General features: G+C 37.5%; 1 protein-coding gene across 1 annotated transcript in view; it reads right to left on the bottom strand.

The window, feature by feature from the left end:
* Nucleotides 1-15,309, bottom strand: part of fam193a (family with sequence similarity 193 member A) — a 31,933-nt gene that overhangs the window by 11,571 nt on the left and 5,053 nt on the right. The window contains exons 4-16 of the mRNA XM_067405418.1: nucleotides 11,277-11,446; nucleotides 10,954-11,121; nucleotides 9,841-10,072; nucleotides 9,599-9,723; nucleotides 9,360-9,507; nucleotides 9,169-9,243; nucleotides 8,991-9,068; nucleotides 6,952-7,070; nucleotides 6,536-6,778; nucleotides 3,241-3,373; nucleotides 2,968-3,111; nucleotides 1,759-2,025; nucleotides 1,192-1,405 (exon numbers count right to left, since the gene is read on the bottom strand). Of these exons, the coding sequence (XP_067261519.1) occupies nucleotides 1,192-1,405; nucleotides 1,759-2,025; nucleotides 2,968-3,111; nucleotides 3,241-3,373; nucleotides 6,536-6,778; nucleotides 6,952-7,070; nucleotides 8,991-9,068; nucleotides 9,169-9,243; nucleotides 9,360-9,507; nucleotides 9,599-9,723; nucleotides 9,841-10,072; nucleotides 10,954-11,121; nucleotides 11,277-11,446 (2,116 nt within the window). The remainder of the gene's footprint in view (nucleotides 1-1,191; nucleotides 1,406-1,758; nucleotides 2,026-2,967; nucleotides 3,112-3,240; nucleotides 3,374-6,535; nucleotides 6,779-6,951; nucleotides 7,071-8,990; nucleotides 9,069-9,168; nucleotides 9,244-9,359; nucleotides 9,508-9,598; nucleotides 9,724-9,840; nucleotides 10,073-10,953; nucleotides 11,122-11,276; nucleotides 11,447-15,309) is intronic.

Genomic DNA, 15,309 nt, shown 5'->3' with positions numbered 1-15,309 from the left:
TTCACAATTTTGATCTCTCTCCAACAGTTTTCCACCACAAGCCTTGCGGTCTCGGGGAAACCCATCAATTATGGTCCGGGGACAGCACACAGTTTAAAAGCAAAAGCTTAATGAGAAGAACCATAACACACCTCCTATGTGGACAAAATTTTGCTAATGATGGCTGGGCAATTACATTACATATCTCATCGGTAATATTACTTTTGTCATAATCAGCTCTCCCAAACAGTTAAAAATCTTTGTAGTTTCTATTTCATGGCTTGAAATTTTTTTTAACACTATATCAATTCTCATAAGTGACTAATTCTTAGTTATTTTAGTCAAGTATCTGAATTAAATTTCAGATCTTGCTCCTCTATGTATGTTTGTGCTTAATTTCTTTTAAAGCCACACATAACTGACCAGGTTTGAAGCCCTTATTTTAGCACACTGTACAATTGACAGGCAAGTAGGCAGTTATTTGCAGTTGTCTGGGACATATTAGTGCTAGAACTACAAATCTGGTCAAATGCTTTTCTACTACACCCCAAAAATAAAGGTTCCAAAAGGGAACCCCTTGCAGCATAGAAACTTTCAGAGAACAGTTCTTAATTTAAAGACAAATTAGAAGAAGGTTGTTCCACTCTCAAAGAAAATTTTTTGCATTGCAAAGGTTCCATTGATGTTAAAGGTTCTTTATAGAACCATAGATGCCAATACAAATCCTTTACTTTTAAAGTAGGCATGAAAAGAAAATTCCAATTGTCTTTCCTTTTTTATTGCATATCAGAGTGAAACAGCTCCTTGGATGAAAAAAACTAAAGTAGGACCGGACTTGACTTTGTCCATCATGAATTGATTGGATTGTTTTATCATTGTTGTTTGCTAAATGCACCAATCTCATGCCAGTTACAGGTGGTTAGAAGGGATGGATAACAGGCCAGTCCTCAGGCAGGTGCTCACATCATTAAACGAGAAGTCAATAGTAAGGTAGGGGAAGTTAATTTCATGGCGATTTTAAGAGTGTACCTCTGAATGTAGTCTGAATGAGCTGATCACCAGACACAGAAAATACCAGATCTAAATGGAGCCTTTCAATGGTTTAAAATATCTGAATTACTCTTAGAGGTTCAAAATTCAAAGTGCATTTTGGTTATACAATTATCTACTTTGACGTGTGAAAACATTTTTAAAATGGCCTGGGAAACTGACCAGGTAATGGCTCCTGAAGCAGCACAGAAGGGTTCCAGTTCTTCATAATGTGCGTGTCCCAAAGGTTCTCTAGTTTGAGCGAGGGGCATGGCAAAGAGCCGTTCCAGTCCCCCGCCGTGCTGAAGCAGCTCTGGTAGACATGCTCCGGTAGGGTGGGGTTGAAAACTTGCTGCTTTCCGCCTGTGTGACTGGATGTGGGGGTGGGAGGGAGAGTCTAGAGAAGATGATGTGGAGAGAGTTAGGATCATTACATGAAAAATTCATCAATGATTGTCCTTTTAAAATGATTTACCATGAAATTCAGTGATAAGGATAATGAAAATGTTACAGAAAAATTTATAGTGGCATTACGTCATTGCTTGATAAGCAATAGTCAGTCATGTGGAAAGGGACATGCCCAGTAGGAAGTGAAATTTTGCACCTGTGCCTCTTTTTAAGATTATGATTTTTGATACATGTCAGCCCCCTTGTGGCTGGAAAAATAATGATACATCCACTAAGCACCTACAACCCACGCAACACTCAATGGAAAACTGGGAATTTCCTGTGCATGTGAGTGTGTCGAACCTTGCTGTGTGTGAGCGGAGGCGTGGAGTAGAGGGTGGGCAGCAGTGGTCTGGGCAGGTGGGAGAGGTTGTGTAAGGGGAGATGGCCGTGTATGTGAGGATAGAGGTGGAGGGCAGGGTGGGCTGCTGTCTTCTCGGAGAAGAACTGGTGACCCCCTGTGTGCAGCCTGCTGGTAGGCAGACAGGTGGAGCTCAGGCTGGTGGTGCTACCATCCCCGGTGCCCTGATTACACACATGACACTCGCATGGATGCTGTACCTGATCCATCTAAACAAACACAAAAAAAAAAAAAAAAAAAAAAAAAAAAAAAAAGGAGAAAGAGGTCTTTTTTTTGGCAATCATTTACTGCAATACCTGCAAATGCAATCCACTCAAACCAATGGTCTCTGACATTATAATGTTGCTGCATAAAGATACTCTGCCAAAAACTAACAAAACATCCGTTTGGTTTTGATTATCTCCATCGCGGCCACTCTCACGTGACTGCAGTTCTACATCATGGAAGTTAATTATTTGCATGCTTGTTAAAGCCATGACAGTTTAAACTTCTGATATATGGTTTTCTGAGCACACACATCCGAAGCACACACACAGAAAGCTGGCTGTCAGACGGCGCTTCCTAAAAGAGTATTAAACCGATTTCTCTTGTGTCTTATTACACTTAAACTATCAAATACACACAAGGTTATGTCAAAAACACAAAGTTCACATAAACACAGTCGGTTATGTCTGTGAACGTAAACGGCACAGAAAGAAATCGCATTTGTACATTAGATCTGTGTTTTAAAGCGTATTATACAGTGCTTACTGCTGCATACGCTGTTAACCAAGCAACAAAAGAAAAATCACTCACTGCTCTTGATTGAATAACTTTAGTAGCTTTAATAAGAATACATTTCTTACTTGAATGCAGCTGTTAAAATTCTCTGGCGAGGAGATAACATGGTGGACTGTGTACAGCTCACTCAGGGGAGGAGCTAAGCTAATAGGGCAGATTCCAATGCCAGTAGAGTAGGGGAAAATCTGGAACCGCTTGTTTGGAGAGACTGTTTATGATTTATGGGGATTATAAAAAAGGAGTGGGTGGATTTTTACCATAACAGGCTGGTTGTTTACACACACAGTGGACACTCATCTGTGTTCAAACACCTTATAAAAGTGAATTTTGCATAAAAGGTCCCCTTTAAAGCATCTTTTCCTAAGCTCTACCTGTGTATGAGGGTATGATGGAGGCGGACAGTCATTTTTCCCTCCAGAGAGCGGTGACTCTTGGCCTGGAGGCTCCCCACCACATTCCCTCTCCCCCTCATCACCTTCAGAGGAACTGCTGCTGCTGCTGCTGCCCCGTGAAGACTGGGAGAATGAGAGAGGAGTGCTTATAACCACTGTGCGAATTCAAATGTCAAATTTTTCCAGTTGACAAATGTTTATTGTATATTGTAGGCGGCAACAACAGATGTCAGATGATCAGATGCCACCTACTTTATCTTTAAGGGTCATGCTCTCTTCCCCTCCACTGAGCTGGCTGTGGATTCCATTAATGCTGGCCACCACCGAAGGGTCTTCATACCCGCTCAGAGGGTAGATGGCAGACAACGGAGGCACTTCGTCATCGCTGGGGTAGAAAAAGCAGAAGAAGGAAAGCAAAAGAAATCGAATGACTCAGCCGCTGGACTTGTGATGTCATAAAAACTGATGACACTGATGAAAATGAAAAACAGAAACTGAGCTTAGCAGGAAAGTACATTATGAAGTCACTGAAATCATAATACAGTAATGACTATAATAATTGGAACTTGCCTGATCTGACCCATATCTGATTTTGCAATACTGTAGATTGGAGACATATTACTACAAATTACAACTCAAAAAAAAAAAAAAATCCCAAGCTTATATTTTAGCATTATCCACGTAAAAACCATTGACAGCTCATAAAACTATTACAAAATACAGCCGTAAAGAAAGCAGACAATGAACAACAAACTTTTTTGCCACACCAGCAAATGACAAGAGAACTGAGATGAGCATGTTTTTTACATTTATATAAACCTTCGTTCAAATGTTTGGGGTCTGTAATTTATTTAAGAAATTAACACTTATTCAGAAAGGATGCATTCAACTGATCAAATGTAAGGAATTTTACATTGTCATAATTGTATATTACAGACAAACAGCATGGTTCATTATAGGGCTGCACAATTAATCGAATTTCTAATCGCGATTACGATTACGGATGCCACGATTTCGTAATCGTTCAAAGGCGCGATTACAAGGAAAAATATCCACTTACATTATTCTGCGTGTTTTGAGCATGTTACGTTGTGAGAGGCGATTCACGAATACTTTAGAATGTAAAAGGTCTAACCACAGCGCAGACACATAATAAAGCCGCCTTTGACATACAAGTGCCAAAATAACCTCCTTTTCGCGGTTTATTAATGGTCAAATTCACTCAGAAACAATACTACAATGCCCATCTTAGTGAGTATTGATGTCAAACAACTGCAGGAAGAATGTGTCTGTGCGTTCGTCAGGTCTTAAAGGGACAGTAGCCGAATAAACGTGCTGCTCTCCATGTTAAGGGGGTCGCACACCGGACACGAAGCTCAGCGCTGCGCCACGTCTTTAAAATTCAAACACATTGTTTTCTATGAGAGTACGCACACCGGCGGTGACATTCGGTGCCTGTCCATGGCACCCAGCCCCTGTCCGTGGCACCCAGCAACGACTCAGGAAGTTGTTTAAAATCCTGCCGCGCCACAGAGCGCCATGTACATTGTTTTACATTAAATGTATATTATATTTCTCTCAAATTGTCGTTAATGTACATACTGACTTCACCTTGTGCTGCAAGATACATCAGTTTCACATTCTTAGTTTAACAGCTTGAATAAAGTCTAAAAATGTATAATAAATGTAGCATTTTCATTCCTTGTGCTTTGTTGTGCCATTTTTCCATGTACACTAACATTAGTGCGAAATATTAAAGCATAGGCATGTAACGTTTCCCTGTTGACGTAAAACACTCCCTTTGTGCAGCTCTTCTATCAGGAGTCAATTCAAAATTGAGCTTGCACGTATATAATGTGCGCGGCCGGTGTGCGATACCTGTTAGTTGTCAGAGACGCGACACGACACGACGCTGCGCGGCGCCGAGCTTCGCGTCCGGTGTGCGACCCCCTTTATTGTTAATCAAAAGACAAAGAGAAAATCACTTACTGCTCTTGACTGATTCACTTCTGTAACTTTAATTAATCTGTATTTAATTTTTATAATGAAGATTATCCAATGTTATGTTACATTTGATTAGCCTACTTTGTTTATTCAGTTTCTTACCTGATTACTACAGTTAGACCTACCTGAAAATAGAAAGCAGTCTATTTAATTTCTATCTTTATTCTATTGTATTTGTGCTATAGTTAGTAATTTGTTCATTTGTTCTTATTTTATTACTGTTTAGTTGTCTTTTTTTTTTTTTTTTTTTAATTTACCATTTGAAATCAAGCTTCCTTGTTCTGTGTGTAATATATTGCAACAAAATTACCCCATTGTAAAAACAAATACATTGAGTTAGCAAATATTTGTGAGATAATTGTAATGGTAACTGATCAATGTTTATTTATAAGAAAAGCTTAAAAGCTTTATCATTATAAAGTGATCTCTTCAGAAGAAATTTGACTAATAATAAATAAAAAATAATATTAAAAATATCTATATGACAGTATATACATTGTTTTTTTTTTTTTATCATATTGAAGTTAGAAATTCCAGTATTGTGACAACACCAGCCTATACATTTACTCCACAAACTAACTCTACAAACATGGAAAAGAGTGATAGATGGACCTCTCAACCTTAAGCTGAGGAGAAAATCCAGCGTGACTTCGAACAGACCAAGCAAAACATGATTATTCGTTCAAACAATGATATAAAGCCATTCAAAACATCATTCAGTGTAAATTGTGATAATCGTCATTAATAATCGCAATTACAATTTCAAGGGAATAATCGACAATTATGATTTTTGTCATAATCGTGCAGCCCTACCTCATTATGTCATTTGCATTATGACATTTGTGATGTGCACGGCACAGGAGAAAAGTTATCAGCCAACTGCTACTTCGTTTTTATTTACTCAAAGTTTTTAATCAAATTTGGGGTTTCATAATTGTTAATTTTGGCTTCAGATGAAACCAACATAATTCAAACAGGAAACCTTGAAAATCAAGATTAAAATCAGTGTGTTCTGCATTCAGGCCCACTGCATTAATAAATAATACTTTATCCAGTATTCTGAATGTGAGTGTACTGTCTGAAATGAATGCAGTGAGAAAAAAATGTCCTTGCATATTTCTTGTTGTGTGAACAATGTTGTTTGATTCACAAAAAGTAACTTATCAGCTGGTTCCTTTAATGAATCATTCAAAAAGACAAAAAAAAAAACTTATTTTAATTTTACTGAATGGATGTGTCAGAGTAGTTACTAAATCAACATTTGACTAGCTTACTGAACTTTAAGTTGTCATTACTGTCAGAGATGTCCATCTCAAAATTAAGCAAGTTAAGTGTACTTAAGGGTCATGAGAATTTTTAGTATCAGTACTGACTGATTGTTCATATAGCAATGTGTAGTTAATGACACACATTTGTAATAAACAGTAATTTCATAAAATAAAAAAAGGTTAGACACTTACATCCCTATGTTCAAAGTTTGAAGTGTCCAAGTAATCCGCTACATTTTAAATTAAGGAGAAAGCATAAAACGGTTTTAACTTACAATGTGGTGGTGCCATCCTGTGGCAGGATGAGGCGTGGGTGCTGCTGGATGGTGATGGGAGAGCCTGGGGCCGAGCCGGAACCTGAGCTGCCCGATGACATGCTCGGGGGATGGACCTCCGACAGGTAGTCCCGGGGAGGCTCTGCCTGCAAGGGCAGCTTTAGATGAAGGTCCTCTGCCATGGGAGCATCCATGATGCCACAGGTGAGGATGTGTGACAGGCTGCAGTCGTCACAGGTGCATCTAGATGTAAATATATTACCTTTATTATGAGGCACTGAGGCTAACAATATACAACAACAGTGAGGGCAAGGATACTCAAAGGACAATTTTTTTCCACTGGCATTTTTAAATATGACAGCAAGGAAGATTTATTACATATACAAATAATTGTATTGAATAAAATTGGAAAGTACCTCCGTCTGTAGTTGCAGTTAGGACAGTCTGGGATACTTAGTCTGGAGGACAGCATGTGTTTCACTGTGTCTGTGAACTTACTGTCACCACCAAGAGACTTTTTACTGTTCAGTAGAAACTGCAATCACAATATTAAAACAATGATTGTTGATTTTTAAAGCATGTATCATATATAATAGAACATATGTGCTGATAACTGAGAAATGGCTCTGAACAGCTGTTTTTACAAAGAAAACCTCAAGATATAGATATATACACCACACACACTACTGTTCAAAAGTTAAGTTGTTTTCTATTTTAATTAATTTCAAAATGTAATTTATTCCTGTTGTTCCAGCTGAATTTTTTAGTCTTCAGTGTCACATAATCCTTCAGAAATCATTCTAATATGCTGCTCAAGAAACATTATCTATGTTGAAAACAGCTGTGTTGCTTAATATTTTTGTGATGTATTTTTTTTAACAGCGATAATTTTTTATTTTTTTTCCCCAGGATTCTTTGCTGAATATAAAGTTTCAGAGATCATTTATTTGAAACAGATATCATTTGTAATGAATCTGTATGAATCCGTAAGACCTTTGTTAATCTTCGGAACACAAATTAAGATATTTTAGTTGAAATCCTATGGCTCAGTGAAGCCTCCATAGGGAGCAGTGACATTTCTTCTCTCAAGATCCATAAAGGTACTAAAAACATTTAAATTAGAATATTTTTGGAGTGCCAAAAAACAAAACAAAAAAAACAACTTGTTTAGTGATGGCCAATTTCAAAACGCAGCTTCAGGAAGCTTTGGAGCACAAATGAATCAGCGTATCGAATCTGCTGTTCGGAGCACCAAAGTCACATGATTTCAGCAGTTCAGTTTGACAAGCGATCCGAATCATGATTCGATACACTGATTCATTTGTGCTCCGAAGCTTCATGAAGCAGTGTTTTGAAATCGGCCATCACTAAATAAGTCGTTATTTTGTTTTTTTAGCGCTCCAAAAATATTCTCGTCGCTTTATAATATAATATTGAGCCACTATACTCACATGAACTGATTTAAATATGTTTTTAGTACCTTTATGGATCTTGAGAGAGGAAATGTCATTGCTCTCTATGAAGGCCTCACAGAGCCATCAGATTTCAACTAAAATATTTTAATTTGCGTTCCAAAGATTAACAAAGTACTTACGGGTGTGGAACGGCATGAGGGTAAGTAATAAATGACCGAATATTCATTTTTTGGTGAACTAACCCTTTAAACTACTTTTGAATGATAGTGTATATTTTTAACACAAAAGACACATATAAAAGAGTATACAAGGCTAGACAAAGAGAAAAGCTTATGCTCATTTAATATGTAAAAAATAAATAAAACATTCAGTGCTGTTTAATCAGATTTTATAATCACCATCATCCATCTACAGTGGCCCAGTAGCACACAACATGATGAAATTTAAACAGCAAACAAAAGTTAACAACAACATAGCAGAAACAAGCCACAACACAACAGAAATGTCCTATATACAGTATGTGATGACTTGTGATGAGTTTGCATTAAAATACTTATTAATCTGCTACTTATTGACGTGTGAAGCTCCTCTTTAATAATGCAGCGCATAGTTTTTAATTAAGTTCTGAAAGCAGTCTGTCAGGAATGCTAAAAAAGCTTGGCGAACAGGCCATTACCAATAGAAAAGTACTTAGTTATGCAATTGAAAGATAGGAAGCTAAGGTAGAGAGCAAATCAGGTAATTACTTTATAATCATTGTTGTATCTAGCATTCAGACTTTCAGTACTACTCTTTGCCTTTGAATGCATGTACGCCTTGAATCTAAGGCTAGAGTGCCCTTTTATAAATGGGCAATTTTCATGTTAATCCGGAACACATTCATTCAATAATTCCATTAGTTGTCAAGAATGCACTGTACGTGCAGACTGTAATTTAAGTGCACTTGCCTCAACAACCTTTTTTATTCTCAATAAGAGAATTAAATAAAGGGTCAGAATAGAATAAAGGGTCAATCAGACAAGGTTTGGAGGAAATCTTACCTGCTCTTCAAAAAATCTTTTCTGTTTGAAGATCTCTGCATCTTCTTTGAGCATCCGCTGCTTAGTTCTTAAAGACATCTTTAAAAAAGTAAAAATGGAGAAACTTATGTAACACCACTCAATCTTTTCATGTATGAAAATGAATAACGCATAAGGAGTGACTTGTGCTGCAACTTACATTTCTATTAATTAAAGACTTATGTGGTTCTGTCCTTTGATTTGTGAGATTTTGACCTTCAACTTTAAAAAGCAACTGCAAAACAGGCAAAACTGGTATTAGAAGCAACATCAGCCTTGAGATCCACAAATGATTACTTAGTCCAGTAAGACTACTTTCACATTACAAGCACTTCGGTGAATGAAATATACCTGCTCATCAACATAGTCATCAATCCTCTTCTCACACTCTAGCCATTCGAGAGCTACTGCACTCATCTCCTGGTCCAGATGGTGGTATCTCTCCAGGAGTGTACGGTACATATCCTCACTGTATGAATCATGGGATGTCGTGCCCTGCCTATTAACAAAAAACACAACAATGACATCCTATACAGACATGTATATTCATAAGAATGATAAAGTTTTAACTGATTCACTGAAGACCATACCTGAGCTGGGCCACTAAGGCAGGTAGACTGTTGTGCAGGATGGGTTCAGAGAACACCAAGTTCTCAAAAAGGTGCTTATTGTGGAGCTCCCATGTCACTTGGAACTTCTGCAAATGTTCGTTCTCCTGGAGAGGAAGAATAGTGCTAGTAGTTGGTCATACTGATGGTTGTGCTTTAAACAGATTATTGTTATTCACACTTGTGTATATGGATGCATGTATAATATGGTTGCATCAACACACCAGGGTGAGCAGGAAGCTGCTGATGGTGCGGGCTGCCTGGCAGAGCGCGTTGTACTCCTCTAGCAGCAGTGAGATGAACTGGTGGGCCTGAGGGGGCCCTTGAGCCACGGCACCGGGTGCCTTTGAGCCTGTGGACAGGTGCTTGAGTAAACGCACCTTCATCTCTAAGACGTACTCCCTTGCCTGCTGTTCCAAACGCTGGTACAACTGGTAGGGATCCTTCTCACAAAGCCTAAATAAAGAGAAGGCAAGGTGAGGCTTCAGGGAAAGAAATGAGAGATTACAAGTGTTGTCCAGTGGAACAATTAATGTGTTATTATTTATTACATAGGATGAGCAGATTCACAACATAACTTTTCAATTTAACATAATATATTCAGTTTTCAGTGTCACATGATCCTTCAGAAATCATTCCAATATGCTGATTTAGTGCTGAAGAAACATTTCTTATTAAGTAATATTGATAACGGTTGTGCTGCTTAATATTTTAGTGGAAAAAGTAATACACTTTTTCAGGATTCTTTGATGAATAGAGTAAAAAAGAACAGCATTTATAGGAAATTTAACTCTTATAAATGCCTTTTACTGTCACTTTTGAAAATTGAATGAGTCCCATCTGAGTAAAAGTGTTCATTTTCAAAATTTAAAACTGAAATAAAATAAAAAAATCTTACTGACTCCAAACTTTTGAAAGGTATTGCATGTAGTATGTAGTGTGAATGTAGTTTTAGTGATCTATTTTTTTCCCTGGAAAACTATACATAAAATGACCCCATTACCTGAGAAATATCACTGAAATAAGTAATCTGAGAAATCACACTTGTCTCTGTGTTCAGCCCTAGGCTGTGTAAACAGCATGAGGAACAAAAAAGGAGTTCTTTTTTTTTTTTAAACCAATCAGCTCTGCCTGTGCGGTTGTTATTAGCAAAATAGTGGAAGCTGAAATCACTTAAAGTGCCTTTCAGATGGTAAGCACAAGTTTTAGCAACTCTGATGGTTGTCTCAATTTGGTACTGCTAGACAGACTGGCTTTGGCTCAATCCTTTTTATAAAAACATTATTAAACAATGATATATTTTGAGGTTCTTAGGAGAGCTTCAATCTCAAGAATACCTGTCAACGAGTTCCTTCATGCTCTCTTTGTCCCGGTCTAGAGGCTGATCCTGATCATCAGCCAGCGGAGTCCCAGTCTGACGGTAAATGCACCGGACCAGGTATCTGACCTCAGACCAGTGATTCTGCAGTTGTTGTGACTCCCGCTCTGACTCAGCCGTGATCTCCCTGACCAAAGAAACCACAACTAAACCATTTTAGATTAAGAAATACACACAATTACTTAAACTGATCGGTCAAACAACAGACTAATTGAACACTGCATGGTTATGAATAAGCTGATCCCACAACATATTTAAAAAAAAAAAAAAATCAAAACATACCTCCGCTCATAACAGGCCTCACAGCTACACACTGTGTCTGTGGTGAGTGGAGAGCTGAGATCTGGACCAGGCAGTGTAGGAGCACCAACTGTCAGTCTCCCTCCAGGCCCCAAGGGCTCCTGGGACAAACCGCCATTACCCACCGGCATGTGCAATAAGAAGTCCTGATTCTGAAGAACAAGAAAAGAATTAAGTACCACCAATTATTTCTTTATGCTATTTACACATATATAAACTCCACCTGGCAAAACTTGCGGCTACTCCCAACTACAGTTGCTTTTCAAATTGCTTTTGGAAAAAAAAAAAAAAAAGACACTCAAGGTGGCCAGAACATTATTAAATTATAAACAGTGCTCAATATTAACTGCTTGTCCGTGGCAAGTGAAAGAAAATTTTACTTGTCTGATCAGAAAAATAGCTTAATATAAATGTCATGTGTTTGGATTCAGATTTCCAAAACTCAAAACAACATGTCATAGGAAATAAGGAGATATAATAAGCAACCAGTACATACTTTAAAGTCTAAATACAGTTACAAAAACTGTGGGTTGCAACCCTCGGTGGGCAGCAGAGGTATTACAGGGGGGCCATGCAGTTCTGGTTGCACCTGTCCTCCAAATCCCCTGAGCTCTCTAACAAGGTAATAGTGTGTCTCTGCTAATCCAATCTCACCTTAAAATTGACATCTATACAGCCAGACATCAAATCTTTAATGGGTCATTCCCACAGCATGCATTTTTGCATTCCACTGCACTGCTTTTCCAGTGCCTCTCTATGCAAGACACACAGTAGATGGATGTCTTTGATCACTGCACTCACGTCTTTTGCAGCGTCTCACACAAGAAGCAGAGTTTTTAAAATGTCTCAAGTTTAAAAAAAGTTTTGAAAAAAAAAAAAAAAAAAAAAAAATTTTTATTAGGTTGCCTTAACTACTATGTACTTGCATTTAAATCTGCAGTTCGTAAGGTTTTCCTTCTTTGTCACCATCTGTTTGAAAGCTGCAATTGCAGTTATTTGTGGAATTATCATCTTCACGTGGGTTGTGCATCGGCACGGCTCCTCAGTGCAGATGAATCTAATGTTTGCTGTCAGTCACCACATCGGTGTGGATATTGTACTTTGTAATCACAGATGCTGTGTCTCGGAAGTATGACTAAAATAAGAATTTTCACCAGAAAATATAATCTAACATGTCTGCCACTTTTGTTCTGACCAACTGAGAAAAAAAAGCATTACAATAAATCGTGCTGCCAATGTTGATAAATCCAATGATCACTTGGCACTGATCACGTCAAACCGAGCAAATTATTATTGTTATATGTTGTTCTCAAATTGTTCATGTTAACAACATCAGCATTGCGTGACTATGTATATTTAGTGTGTATAGCGTTATCTGTAGATTTCAATTTCTGTAGCCACTGCTGAAGTCTTGTACTTTTGACTATGGGTGAATCTCAAGTAGTCACTGAAGATTGTCATTTGGACCTTTCTAGATTACAATCTGCCATCAAAATGATAAATTTAATTATTTCAGCTGCTGTGAGAAAAGGCTATAAATGATCCTCCGACATATTAGCCTCCAAGCTGGGACACCTTTATGTAACCAGACATGACGTAATGACGCAAAGACGAACGGCTGCATGCTCAAATTTCCCGCAGAAACCCACCAGTACCATTTGAATCAGAAAAAAAAAATTATTACAATCTCACAATCAGGCTAAGGTAAGGAGATATTTTTGAACATTGGCTGTTTATGTACTTGCTCAAAAATTGATTCTGGATCATTTTTAACCAAAAAAGTTACAGCAGCTTTAAATTAATCACAATGCACTTATTGTGTGTATACATATTTTTACATTATACTTATATTTTTAAAAATACATGCATGTAATTAGGCCTACATCTGTAATCACATTTGTAATTACACTGTTGACTCTTCCCTAAAGGCCTGTACACACCGGGACGAATATCGCACGCGTTTATCGCCAGTGTTTTTCGAGACGTTTTTTTGTGTTCATACCCAAGCGATTTTCACTGGCGATGCACAGAGTGAACGTGCAAATTCACTCCCTGACAGTATGTGGAGCTTGTGCTTAACGGTAGTGCAAATAAACATATTTATGATTTTAATAAAGTTAAAGAAGATAAAAATGCAGATACAAAATGGCATATGACATATGAGAGATGGTAGTCAGAAACAGTAGTGCAAGTAAGTCACAATGACAGTAGTGCAAGTGAACGGTAATGCAAATAAACATATTTATGAAATGGACATTCTCAACTATATTTCTTGAATGTAAAAGAAAAAAACAAACAATAAAAATACAGAAATAATACACATCTATTGGTGTGGCCAAGAACTGGCAGAGCACCCATAGCGTGTGTCTCAATCAGCTCCCTAGTTCACTAGTCAGGGCACTGATTAGGGAGTCAGCCACATTCAACACGGTATACTTATACACGACCAAGGAAGCTCGAGAGCGCTTTGAGATGCAGGGATAGTTTGTAGGGGTCTTCCTCGTCTACTTACTACCTCTTCGTCGTCTTGGTGTCAATGTGTGCTCTGCAAGACCGTTTTGTGCTTGAGCGCCACCAAGTCATGTTTTATTGTAACATCAGCATCTCCAGGCACGTGAACAAAAGCGCCACTCTCATTGGTCTGCCAGTTTTTACCGCGGCACAAACCAAACCAAACCAAATAATTTTTTTTTAAAAATGACTTTTAGGCCTGGCATTTTTCGCGTTGGTGTGCACACTCACATTGGCGTCCTTTGTTTATTCACGAGGCGTTAAATGTCGGCGATATTCGTGCGCGATATTCATCCCGGCATGTACAGGCTAGGGGTGTGACGAGACGGGTATCTCACGAGACGAGACAAGATTTTTACACACTATTTTTAAGAAATCCTCAATGGCGAATACATGACTAGAAAAAATATTCTGCAGGTGTATTTGAAATGTTTTAACTAATCATCTTGTAATGAATGTCATTTCAGTTCTACTTTCTGAGTATGAATTATCATATGCAGTAAAAGACAACAATCCTAAAGTACTGTTAAAGGTTTTGCCACAAACTCAACTGACTTCTCTTCTGTAAGATTTATGATTTATGAGCTTTTATAACTTTTGACCTCTTAACTGAACTCCTTTCCACAAACTGATCATAGAAATAAAAACAGTATAAATAAAAATGGTAACACTTTACAATAAGGTCTCATTTTTAACATTAATGTATTAACCAACATCAACTAACAATGAGCATTATATGTGCTACAGTATTTATTAATCTTTGTTTATGTTAGTTACTAAAAATAGTCATACATTGTTAGTTCATGATAGTTCACAGTGCATTACTAATGTTAACAAATGAAACCTTATTGTTTGTGCTTAATAAGATTAAGAGAAAACTTATTCATTTTTATGGTAACACTTTACATTAAGTGCAACCATAATCACACTCTCTCTATTCAAAGTGCAAAAAAGACCAAATTTTTCTGTGATACAGAGCTAAGAGATGGTTACAACTACACTACCCAGCCTAAAATAGCTTTCATATTGAGAGATATTTGCATGCATCAGGGAGCCACTTTCAAAATGGGTATTGAAATAGTGTTTGAATGCACGCTCGCGTTTACTTTCACTTTCGTGATCTGTAAATCTCGATGAGAAATCTCGTCACACGAGTCTCGCAGGATCTCGTCACACCCCTAGTACAGGCCTTTACACCTTAACTGTCAGTACTGTACTTATTTTTTTGATGCAAGTACATAGTAGTTAAGGGCCCCTAATATAAAAAGGACCAACAAAAACAAACAAATATCCTTCTCTTTTCAATTTAAATTGAGCTTTTATTATGTAATGTAAATGTTATTCAACACATGTAGAGATTTTAATGCAATAAATTGTTAAATTGTTGCAAACTGTCAAAATCTGTTGCAGATTTTGATGCAATATAATATGCAGTGTTTTGGATTTAGTTGCAAAATTATTTGTAAACAGAATAGTCAATTTCGTTTTCACAGAGATATGGTTT

Source organism: Chanodichthys erythropterus, chromosome 12 (assembly GCF_024489055.1).
Source record: "Chanodichthys erythropterus isolate Z2021 chromosome 12, ASM2448905v1, whole genome shotgun sequence".
Taxonomy (NCBI): domain Eukaryota; kingdom Metazoa; phylum Chordata; class Actinopteri; order Cypriniformes; family Xenocyprididae; genus Chanodichthys; species Chanodichthys erythropterus.
The sequence above is the reverse complement of the archived record's forward strand: the minus strand, read 5'-3'. Positions and strand labels throughout refer to the sequence as shown.